The 12,738-nt window shown below is 45.2% G+C and overlaps 1 protein-coding gene across 2 annotated transcripts in view; it reads left to right on the forward strand.

The window, feature by feature from the left end:
* The window catches only part of CYLD (CYLD lysine 63 deubiquitinase), a 43,608-nt gene extending 35,097 nt beyond the window's left edge, over positions 1-8,511 (forward strand). For both annotated transcript variants that reach the window (XM_053271233.1, XM_053271234.1), the window contains exon 17: positions 1,259-8,511. In XM_053271233.1, the coding sequence (XP_053127208.1) occupies positions 1,259-1,443 (185 nt within the window). In that variant the 3' untranslated portion in view covers positions 1,444-8,511. The remainder of the gene's footprint in view (positions 1-1,258) is intronic.
* Positions 8,512-12,738: the final 4,227 nt, after the last annotated feature.

Below are 12,738 nucleotides of genomic sequence, written 5' to 3' on the forward strand. Positions count from 1 at the left end.
TCTGCTGTCATGAGAAGAGAAAAACGTCTGTCTCCCTCCCTCCCTCCACTTTGCCAACACTGTGCATAATTTTGTACACCTCTATCATGCCCTCCCCCTGCCGTTTTCTAAACTAAACAACATTGTTGTCTTTCCTCATAATGGAATCACTCCACTCCCCTGATCGTTTTGGTTGCTCTTTTCTGCACCTGTTACCACGCTCCTCCCCTCTCCTCAGATACAGTGCTTGCCTTAATGAGATAATTTACCCAGAAATCATTTCTCCTTTGTGATTTGAAATGCTGGCCTCCGAGAGGAATTCTTCTTGGGTACAGCTTTTCCCTCCGCAGATAAATGATGGGGGTGGGGGAGGGGGGCATGGCTATCAGGTCCATCAGCACGGGGGATATGTGACTATCCAATGTGCTTCAGCTCTCCTGTACTATACTCTGCTTGATTGATGATGACTGAAGAGAGTTCTAATGTGAAAATGATTCTGACTATACCTACGTTGTGGAGAAATGAAGATAACATTGCATACTATAGAGCATACTATACAAGCTTGCTTGCTTGTTATAATTTTATTATATTATGGGTTTTTTGCTTGTATTTCTTTTGTATATGTTTTATGTATGAAAAGTGGGATATAAGTGTATCGATAAATACATAACTACCATCCTGTTGGATCAGGCCCATGGCCTGTCTAGTCCAACACCCTGATTCCCACAGTGGCCCACCAGATGCCTCTGGGAAGCCCCCAAGTGGGAGATGAAGGCAGGCTACCTCTCCTGCTGTGGCTTCTCTGCAACTGAAATTCAGGCCTCTGAACTTGGAGGTGGTCTACAGCCATCAAGATTAGTAGCCATTGATAGGCGTCTAAGCTCCACTAAAAGCCATCCAAAATGGCAGCCATCACCACATCCCATGGTAGAGACATCCATAGGTCAACTAACTGCTGTGTTAAAAAAAAAAATGCCCTAAGCTTCCTGGCAGTTTCTAAACTTAAGTCCTAAACTTCAAGTTTCATGGGATGACCCCTGGCTCTAGTGTTGTGAGTCAGAGAGAGAATTTTCTCTCCATCCACTCTCTCCACACCATGGATAATTTTATAAACCTTTATCATGCCTCTTCTTGGTCACCTTTTTTTCTAAACTAAAAAGCCTCAGACATTGGCTGCATGCTACTGGAAGGCTGTGTTGGGCCTGCTTTTTTCCTCCTTGATTAACTTATTGGCACCTTCTCTCCTCCCCTCTGTTTTCTCCCCTCCCCTCCCCAAAAGGAGGCCAGAATGGCTTTAACATTCCTCAAGTGACTCCATGCCCAGAAGTTGGCGAATATCTGAAAATGTCTCTGGAGGAACTGCATTCCCTGGACTCCCGAAGGATTCAAGGCTGTGCGCGGAGACTGCTTTGTGATGCATACATGTGCATGTATCAGAGTCCGACCATGAGCTTATACAAGTGAGAAATTTGTCGGGAGAGCAACTTTCCCAGTGACTTGACTCTGACCCAAGGAGACTCAGCAGGGCTGTCGGCTCAATTGCCCGTGCGTCTGTTGCCGGCAATGGATGCTTCAGAGGGGTAGAAAGCAAACGCCTGGGACTAAAGAAGTGTATATTTTAAAGAAGGAAAACACCCCCTCCCCCGTACAATGCAGAGTTCTCTTACTAAAGTACTTAGTAAGCATATTTGCACTCTAGGAAGTATGTGTGCGCGTGTGTGGTTATTGGAATTTTTTTTTAAAAAAATAAAGTCTAAATGAAGCTACTAAAATGTTTAGGCTGCATTTCAGAGAAGCTTTTGTGTTCATGGGGTGAAGCCCAACTGTGTTGAATTTGCTGTGTGGAATGTTCTAGATAGACTTCATCCAGGAAACCACAAAGCCTATGATGTGGGGCCGGGGATGACTGCATCCGTGTGTTGTCAAGTGTCTTCAGCAACATACCTGCAGTGCGGTTTGGGGCATGTACCTCTGTGGGACTCTGGATGGTGACCTGAATCCTGGCATTGAAGTTTGGTTGGCTTGAGTTGAAGCAAGTTAAACCATTAAAGTAGAGACATCTGTAATACACTGAGCAAGAGTATGGATGCAGTATGTTGTCTGGCCCGACCAAGGTGTTCCTGCGAGCTGAGAATGTGCCGTGTTCCCTTTGTATCGAATGGTTGTCTTCAGGAAACGCCCAGGATTAGGCTGATGCCAATTTTTTTTGCAGCCATGGGATGTCATTTGGAATGATTCCCATAGATGGAAGTGTTTCATTAGATGGCAGACTGGTTCACACGGCCCACAGCTGGGTCAGAGGGCAACTCAGCTGCTTTTTAGCAGACAATCACTTCCCTTCATAAGCACAGCCCTGCTGGATCAGGCCCAAGGCCCATCCAATTCAGCATCTTGTTTCACACAGTGGCCCACTAGATGCCTCCTAACTTTCTTTTTACTCATAGACGGGGAAATGGGAGCATGCACAGCTCCCAAACTTGGGTAGGATGTGTCTCCTACTCTAATAAGAACAGTGAGAACAGCCCTAATAACATTCACGCAGCCCGCTCAGTCAGTTCTGTGGACAGTATGTGCTTCACAGGATCCTCTCTGAGCAGGCCTCTTACTCCGTTGGTGATTGTGTACCCATGCACAACAATCTTGAACGACATCTTTGTGGCTGCAAAGCATGTCACGGATTCTGCATTCTAACTTGGCTTGAATGCAAGTCAGTCTCTGTCTCTCTCTCTCTCTCTCTCTCTCTCTCTCTCTCTCTCTCTTCTAAACTGCTAGCTGTACTTCGGTTTTCTTTTGTGCTTGGAAGCTCCTTGAGCAGATGTCCTGCATGCCGGCTTTGATGGATTTCTGTGCTGCATCTTTTTCAGAAGCTACCCAACCCTTTGGAAGTCCTGACTCCCAACGCCATTCTTGCTTGCAAGCATCACAAAAACTCTTCCATGGCTTTTAGTTGTGTTTGATGGCAGGAGGTGATGAGGCTGATACCGGATGGCTTGAGAATTATTGGTAGGGATGTTAGCCAAGAGAGCTCCCTGCTGTTGTTGCTTTTAATCTAAAGTGTATTCTTATATATTCTGTTAGGTCAGGGTGTGTGTGAGTGTGTATTAAAAAAAAATCCAGGGCCCTACAAGGAATGTAACCTTGTAGCAGACCTGTACTGCAGTCCTTCACTAAGGGAAACATTTCCTCCAGTTATTGGGGATCTCTACTGTCATGGCTTCCCCTACTGTTTGGGGGAAATCAGTGTCCAGTGTGGTAGATGTTTAGGCCCTGCCTCCCCTCTTTTTGCTTATTCTCCTTACCCATGAGAGAGCTTTCAGGTGCTGCTTGCATATGGAGTGGATTTGATGGCATTGTGCAAAGCTGGACTGAGAGGTCAGCTCCAGTGTTCCCTGTAACAGGGATTCTCATATGTTGTTGGCTAAAAATCCCAGCATCCCCAGCTGCAGTGGCCTTTGGCTGGGGATTATGGGAATTGTAGTCAACACCATCTGGAAATCCCTGTTACAGGGAATACTGCTTAATACTCTACATACTTCTCACTGTTGGGCAAGCGTACCCTACAGTACACAGGCATAGGACGCAAAGTGGCAACTTTTAACAGTGTATTAGCTTTTTGCCTCAGGGAATGTTGCTGAAATGAAAGATCTCGTCTGTTAAACAGAAGCTGATGCTTGTAATTGGGGGCTGTGTTTTGCTGCCTGGGAATAGGCAGTGGGTTTACTTTTTCAGTTGTGTCTTGAGATGGCGCGTACGTTTTATCATCTTGAAGGATTAACTTGGGTCAATATGTGGTCGAATCACTTGACTTGCTGCTCAATACATATGAAAAGCTAACTTGTTTGTATTTGAGTATCCTGTAAAAGTGTTAAATATTTTTATGAATTGTAAGTTCTTAGCGGTTTGGGGTGTGTGTGTGTGTGGGCGGGGAGAAATCTGTTGTAGTTGCCTTAAATATCTTTCTAAATAATGTTGTCTGAGGAGCAGCTAGATGTACGTCCAATGTGAACAAAATGTAGGGAGAAATGGATTGCAAATTGTACAGCCGTCCCTTGCCAAACGCGAGGGTTCAGTTCCCGCAAAACCTCATGGTTGGAAAATTCGTGGTTGGTGAGGCATTGAAACCAATGTAAAATAGGATTAGGGGAACAGCGACTGCAAAATCACCTAAAAAATCAAGTTGAAAATGCTGGAACACCCCCACCCCTGAATTTCAACAGGAATGAACAGATTGAGCCCCTTGAAAATCCCTGGGGGAACCCCCCACTTCTCTAATGCACCTTAAGATCACAAGAAAACAGAATACAAGAAATCTTAAGCTTTTGCTACCTGACAGCCATGCAGATGGTCACCAGCTTCTTCCTGATCACTTGAGGATTTGATTAGAATCTCAAGGTCTTCCTCTGTGAACTCCTCAGAGTGTGACTCCAGGAACTTCAGCTGACTCAATGTCCTCAAAGCCCTCACTGCCCAGTCGCCTGGCACAAGCCACTATCCTCCCAAACTCTTCCTCAACAGCAGTGTTGTCTCTCATTGCCTCCTTCCACACCTTCCTCCAGCAGGCAATCAGGGTGCTGCTCCTGACCTCATCCATCGTCTCCTTGATGATGGTCAAGGCATGGGCGATATTGTAGCCCTTCCAGGCTTCCTTCAGAGTCATGTTGGGGTCTCCACCCATCAGGTCAGCTATGTGTTCAACATTTCGCCTGGTGTAGTAATTCTTGAAAGCCTGGATGATGCCTTGGTCCATTGGCTGGATGAGCAATGTGGTGTTTGGAGGCATGAACACCACTTCCACATCGGGGTGGGCAAGCAGCAGGCCCGGAGGATGCCCTGGGGCATTGCCCAAGAGCAGCAGCACCTTGAAGGCCAGGTTCTTCTGTCTTGGATAGCACTCCACCTACTGCACAAAGCAGTTGTTAAACCAAGACATAAAGATGGAGTGTGTTACACAGGCCTTCATATTCGCTGCCCAGAACACAGGGAGGTGATTCATGTCCTTCCCCTTCAGCGCCCGTGGATTCTTGGACTGGTACCCCAGCAATGGGCTTGACCATCAGGCCACCTGAGGCGGCTCAGAACAGAAGGGTCAGCCTGTCCTTTGCGGCCTTGAATCCTGGAGCCCGCCCTTCCTCCTTGGTGATGAAGGTGTATGTATGTATTTATTGGTGTATTTCGGCCCAAGGCCAGCATAAATACCAAAGGAAAAAGAAACAACAGGAGTAAATACATAAAATAGATAAAATATTAATACCTTCAGATACCGTATACATAGCTAATTTCATTCAAATAGAACCGGTTAATCTGAAGTACACAACCCGGCATCCTGTGCCTCAATCATTCTAAACCGAATCTTGCTTGCTATGAATAAAAATTTTGCTACCCTCCTGTAAGCATACTCTGACTTAGCAGCAACCAGGAAAAGAACCTTGTCCTTGCCAGAAGGGCAATTAGAATTGTAATGAGTTAGCAGTGGGGAGAGAAGCTTTCCCCTTAATTCAGTATAAAATCTGCACTTCAGCATCAGATGTTCCGTAGTCTCCACTTCACCGTTCTGGCAGGGGCATCTGTTTGAAGCTTCTGTTTGCAGTTTGGAATTCCGAAGTGTCTTGTTTTATCAGAACACTGGAAACTGTGGCTTGTTCAAACCACAGTTCACAGATTTGGCTCACAAACGAGGATCCAACCATGGTTTTGATATCCTGGTTTGCTGACTAACTATGGCTTGCACTTGCTTGTGGACATGGACTGTAAAATCATGGTTGAGCCAGGAAAAAAATATTGTGTGAATGAGACCTTGTTTGATATAGCTTCCTTTACCAGCCTCCCACCTTGCTTGAGAACCCGCCGCCCCTCCCCCCCCACTTTCTGGTCTTAAAACTTAATACGAATGTAAAATGGAGTCATAGAAAGGCAAATTTCAGACATACTCTGTTCATGAAAGAAGAAAAATAGAATTTTGCAAACCAGTAAAATCTTAAGTTGAACTAGCAGCTTTTTTGCATTTCAGATATTCTATGAGCAAGTGAGGATTTTCTTTTTCAGACCCTTATTAGTTTGTAATGGTATTCCCTGAAACTTTGAGGTACAGTAGGCTATGAAATTCATTGGGCAGCATCCAAATGAAGTTAATCAGTACTTAAGTTACTCATAACTGACTTGTCTTCATTGATTTCAATAGTATGTTGTCATGACTAATCGTCTGGCTGATGCCTGTTCTCATAGTCTGCAAAAACCAAGTGCCCTTGTATAAGCCTTTGCCAGTGACTGATATTTATTTTTCTTGTGGGTGGGGGAAATTGTCTCCTGAACATTAAATGCCCAACAACCAGGGAACTTCTAGATTTCTCCCACTGGCCTCTTGGTTGCACAGCTTCCTTAAGAAGAGATATTTTTTTATGGTGGAGAAGGGGCAGGGGGGATGGAATACATTCCCCCTGCTAGCTACTCTCATCTAGACATCCCCTCTGACCAATCCCCCCCACCCCCAATAATAGAGTCTGGACCCATAAGAACAGCTTTGTGGATCAGGCCCAAGGGCCATCTAGTCCAGCATCCTGTTTCACACAGTGGCCCACCAGATGCTGCTGGAAGCCTACGGGCAGGAGTTGAGGGCATGCCCTCTCTCCTGCTGTTACTCCCCTGCAACTGGTACTCAGAGGCATCCTGCCTTTGAGGCTGGAGGTGGCCTGTAGCCCTCCGACTAGTAGCCAATGATAGACCTCATCTCCAAACCCTTCTTAAAGCCATCCAGGTTGTTGGCTGTCACCACATCTTGTGGCAGAGAATTCCACAAGTTGATGATGCGTTGTGTGAAAAAGTACTTCTGTTTCTTGATCCTAGATTTCCTGGCAATCAATTTCATGGACTGACCTCTGGTTCTAGTGTTAGGTGAGAGGGAGGAGAATTTCTCTCTCTCCACTTTCTCCGCACCATTCATAATTTTATAGCCCTCTATCATGTCTCCCCGCAGTCATCTTTTTTTCTAAACTAAATAGCCCCAGGTGTTGTAGCCTTGCCTCATAAGGAAGGTGCTCTAGGTCCCTGATCATCTTGGTTGTCCTCATCTGCACCTTGTTTGCTAGAGTAACTGTATGGAACACCATGGGATGCAGTGGTGTGGAGGGACGTTTTGGGGTTAAGGGGCTGGCCTCTTTCCCTCTCCCATTGCAAGCTGCCACCTTCTAGGTTGCTCATGGCTATGGCATAGTTTGGTGGTTGTTGTGTGAATCTCTGCTGCTGACTTAAAATGATCTTTGAAGTGCATCCACCCTCTTCTCCAAAGCGATAGCCAGATAAACCCAAGTCCCAACTGCCCTTTATAGAGCGGGACTAAAAATAAAAAATAAAATAAATAAACTCAACTAATGAAGCAAGTTTGTGTTGCAGGTGTGGCTACAGGCTACTTTCTCTGCAAGAAGCCTTAAATTGGAGATGAAAGTTTGGGCGGTATATAAATTTGATAGATAGATAAATAAATAAAATTGTGAATAAGATTGGGGTGGCCTGTACCCAATGGCTATCCGCCCATTGTGTCCTGTTCCTGAGTTTCCGCTCGTCTTGGTCTGATTTGGAGTTATTTTTAACTGTGTGGAAATGTGTCAAATAGATACGCTTTTGGTAGTTAGTCCGAATTCATGATCATGTAACTTGAGTGATCACTCCAGTAGTCAGTGGGGAGCAGTGATATTGAATGTGTGTCAGTACTTTCATTCCTGTTTCTGAACGAACGGCCAGTTAACTCTGGTTAGCGACTTAGTAGAATACAAAGAACCCGGGTGGAGTTCAGTTGAGCTGAACGCCGTCTTTGAGAAGACTTGCATTTGCATTTATACGAAAGCTCAGTCTGTGGTGATGGTTTCCCCGTATCCAGAACCTCTCTTGGCGTTGCAGTTTTTGTGTGATGTAAACATGCATGTGCGGACTCTCCTTTTTGAATGTGAGGTACAGTAGAGCAAAATGTTAATACTGAGGCCATCTTTTTATAGTACCTTCCCTCTCACTTCTGTTTCAAATGTTTTGTGTTTTTGGCCTTCTGATACGTGTTCTTTAATGCCTTCCTCTGAACATTGAAAATGATTGCCGTGTATAGGGAAGGAAATACCAATGGATGTGAAAACAGTTTCATCTTGGGTTGTATCGCACTTTTCACAGACTTTGGCACATTAGCAGGATGTCGGCACACTAGCATCACATTACCTGGTACGAGCTTGTCCCGGAAGAACTGCAGTTGAACAAAGGTTGAACTTTATTTTTACCTTTATTTAGACTACCTGTTTTAAGGTTTGGATTTATTTATTCTGGCATTGTAACCAACTGTGTTCTGCATTGGCTTGCACAACTCCTAGTACTTTTATGGTTTGTTAAATAAACATCCTGTGTCCAGAGCTGTTGTCTCCTCGATAGATTGTCTCCACCAAGAATGTAAGGACGTGTGTTATCAGGTTGCTGTAATTAAGCCTTAATTTCCCAGAGAAGAAGCGACTGTACCATATCCTATTTCTGTATTAATATTTATTAAACTTATCATTTTTATGGTGATCTTATTTCTTTGGGGACTTAGAAGGCACTGGAAGTTTTGAAATTGACAGTGTGTAAGGAAATATATTCTACTTAAAATATATATATTCTGGCCGGCGGGAGGACACTTGCCTGTACACAGGGGGAAATATCATCATTTTATGGCTTCATAACCCTGAGGCCCAAGTCTTAAGCACATGTATTCTTATTGCGCAAAAGGAACATGGTGAAGGATCAGGACACAGTTCTGCCTAATAACTCTATTAGGCAGACTCCGGCATTCAAGCAACAGGAGGGAACTGGTATTGGCTTGACACCTTCTGTCTGTAGGCTGTACACATGGGGAACAGCGTGAATCTGATTCCATGTCCTGTATATTTTGGGGGAGTGCAGCCCAGTAGTAGAACACATGCTTTGCAGTAGAAGGTCTTAACGTTGAATCCCATAAGAACAGTCCTGCTGGATCAGGCCTATCTAGTCCAGCATCCTGTGTTCCACAGTGGGCCACTGAAAAAGCCCACAGGCAAGAGGCGAGGGCATGCCCTCTCACTTGCTGTTGATTTTATTTATTGTTACATTTATACACCGCCTTTCATTAAGAAAATCTCAAGGTGGTTCACAATAAAATTTAAAAACATGATGATAAAAAAGACACATTAAAAGATTGAGCTAAAAAGTATAAAAACAAATCTGTTTAATAATAATAATAATAATAATAATTATTATTATTATTAAAACACACGCATAAAAACAGTACAAATTACAAGAAGCAGCAGTGGAGACAATTATACAAAAGCCTGGGTAAAAAGCCACGATTTGACATGCTTTCTAAAAACTCTGGTGGAGACTGAGGAGTGGAGAGCCACTGGGAGAGCATTCCAGAGTCTGGGGGCAGCAACGGAGAAGGCCCTGTCCCGAGTGCACGACAACCGAGCCTCCCTCATTGTCAGCACCCGGAGCAGAGCCCCCTCAGATGACTTTGTCAAGCGAGGTCCCTGTTGCTCCCCTGCAACTAGTATTCAGAGGTGCCTCTGAGGCTGGAGGTGACTTATGCCCTTCGGATTAGAAGCCATTGATGGACCTGTCCTCCAATCCCCTGGCAATCCCAGGCTAAAAGAGACTCCTGTTGGAAACTCTGTCCGGAGAGCTGTAGCCAGTTAGTGTAGAGAGTAACAAGCTAGACGGACCAGTGTTCTGACTTGGCCTAAGGCAGCTTCCTGTGACCATCTTTGGCAATTGGAGTGAATTAGGTATGCAGCAGGCTAGTGACTTGATTAGCAAGCCAGAGGTTGCCGGTTCGAATCCCTGCTGGTACTTATATCGGGCAGCAGCGATAGAGAACGATGCTGAAAGGCATCATCTCATACTGTGTGGGAGGAGGCAATGGTAAACCACTCCTGTATTTTACCAAAGAAAAACACATGGCTCTGTGGTCGCCAGGAGTCAACACCAACTCGAGGGCACACATTATCTTCTAGGTGTGTTTACTCTCCAAGATCTTGGTGCCGGATGTGACAGTTGACTTCTGACAAGGGTCCAGGTGCAAACCCTGTCATATTCATGTAGGGCTAGGGGGCAACTCCTCTCCGAAACCCTGAAGAGCTGCTGCAAGTACAAAGCTAGATGAATCAAGCAAAGCATGTAACTCGGTAAAAGGCTGCTTCCTGTGTTCCTATGCCCTTTATGTGTCTGTATCCCTAATTTGTGAAATTAAAAAAAAACCTTGGCCAATGAACATTCATGCTATACATCACCATCTTCAACTGACATTGCCTTGTATTCTATTTAGAATAATTGGTCTGGGAAACTTTGCACTCTGCCTTGGCTGCCAAAGCCAAATAATCTGCTCTCCAATGTTGCATTTCCACAAGCTAATTCAGGTTAAAATATATGCACCAGGTGCCATCTTGTGGTGGAAAGACACAACTGCCAGCAGCATCTTTTCTTCTTCCCACTCCCTGTCCTTAACCTTGTCTGTAACATTCCGCAGAAGCATTCAGAATGCAGCTAAATTGCATTAATTTCCCTTTTAAGTGCCAATTAATTTGCTCACAATATCCCAGCTACTTTAAGTACTCGAGCAGATCAGTAGTTATAATTACTCATTTTCTCTTGCTTGCATGGGTATTTTAAATAATGTTTTGTATTAATCACACTTTTATCCCATGCTCTCTACCCCAGAGTTTAGGGAGGTATATATGAGGGCAACCTATTTATCTAATAACCCTGTGAGATCCAGTAGGCACAGAGAGCGAGATGTACCCTCAGGGCTGCATGGAGGCGAGAGGCTTACAATGCTGCTCTCCTCACAAAAAGTCCAACACGGTTCCATGAGCCATACTACACACCACCTCAATATATCTGTGTTGTCCATGATCAAGGGGTCGGTTCACACGAAACTCTGGAATCGCACACAATCTCCCCATCGACTTTTGATCACTTAAGGTGCTCTGATGCTACTGCCCATACATTGAGACTCAAGGGAGTGTTGTGGATTTTAATCTACCGGCGGTGGCAAAAAAAAAGAGTTGGTTCGTCGTCCTGCATCCCATGGTGCCATTTCAATGTCTGGGCATTTGGGATGGGGCCGTTTTGAGGCTTTAGACGCAGGCTTTGCTGTCAATAAGTCAGTGACACTAGGCCCTGTGTCTGTTTCTCAATGGACCTTGACGGAACCATTTGCTTGCTCTCAGTGCCTGGCAGACAGAAGTACTGGGGCGAGAGCCAACTGGCAAAGATGCTCTTAGGACTGAGAAGCGATGGCCATTAATTAGCAAAAGGAAGGGCTCGAAGAACTGGCAAAAGGAAAGCAAGCTTGCTCGAGATGAGGGATCATATGAAGCGAGGCCTGTGCTGGAACAGTAAGGAGCTATTCCAAGGCCAAACTGGCTTTAGGAATTGCCTTTGGAAGTTGGTTGTGCCCTTCAGTCTCCCAAGGGGCCTGTCCCTAACTTATTTATTTCTTATTTATTGTATTTGATTTCTATACCGCCTTCCAAAATGGCTCAGGGCGGTTTAAAACAGAATAAAAACAATTCAAATCAGTTAACAATTAAAAACAAAACTGTAAAAAACAGAATAAAACCAATTACATTTCCAAACAGTTGAAAACTCTGGAAAACCCAGCCAAACAGATAGGTTTTAAGGGCTCTCCTGAAAGACAGGAATGAACTCAAATTGTGGATTTCCTCCAGGAGTGCATTCCATAGTCTGGGAGCAGCTACAGAGAAGGCCAGGTGCGGAGCCTGACCACCAGCGGCCCCGCTCACCTGCCCCGCGTCTGGCGTCAGATGAGGCTAGCGCGGCCCCTTCTGGATCTAGATTGGGGCTGGCGCTGTGTTCACTTAAAGGCAGAGAAGAGCCACTCCGGGCCTTGCCGCGAACGCAGTGGCCATTTAGCTCCCGAACGGGGGCTTTGCGGCCCCCTCTCGGGAGCTAAACCAGCATCCCCGTGTCTGATGTTGGATGCTGGGGGTGTGTCGGGGCCGCAAGGCGCAGCCCGGGTTCTTTGAACCCATTCGCCCAATGGTGGTTCCGCCCCTGGAGAAGGCCCCGCATCTGAGTTGCCGCTAGACAAACCGGTGGTAACTAAAAACATGCCTCCATGTTTACAAGCCTCAGTCCCCATGTTACTGTGACCACTACCAATATCTATATACCGCTTTACAACAAAAGTTTGCCAAGCGGTTTACATCGAAAAATGAAAAGGCGATTCCTTGTCTCAAAAGGCTCACAAAATCTAAAAAGGAGCTCAAGGTAGCCACCAGCAACAGCCACTTGAGGGATGCTGTGCTGGGGTTGGAGACGGCCAGTTACAGAAAAGTCTACTGCAAACAGTCTCCTGCGAAGGGAACAAGATCTTTGAAGTGCAACGCATAGTTTGGCCCTGAGCTACTGTCTCCGTGAGCAAAGCTACCCGGGTCAAATAAGGTGGCCGTCTTGGAACATCTGGTGAGTAAAATTAATTAAAATATCATTTCAATGTACAAAGCACAGTCTCTTTGGTTCATAACCAACTATGCTAGAGCCGAGGAAGAATTCGTCTAGCCTGAAAGGAACATCACTTTATTTGAAAGGCCTTGGAGATGCACCATTGATCGTGAAAACAACAGAGACCTGTAATGAAGGAGCCACGCTGGTGGCCCTGATTGGCCACTTTTTGAGACTGTTTTGTACTTGCTCTGACTATATTATCATGATGCCATTGTTTGACAGGCATGCCTTTTTGTATAGCAATCCCAT

The sequence above is a fragment of the Hemicordylus capensis genome, chromosome 9 (assembly GCF_027244095.1).
Source record: "Hemicordylus capensis ecotype Gifberg chromosome 9, rHemCap1.1.pri, whole genome shotgun sequence".
Classification (NCBI taxonomy): domain Eukaryota; kingdom Metazoa; phylum Chordata; class Lepidosauria; order Squamata; family Cordylidae; genus Hemicordylus; species Hemicordylus capensis.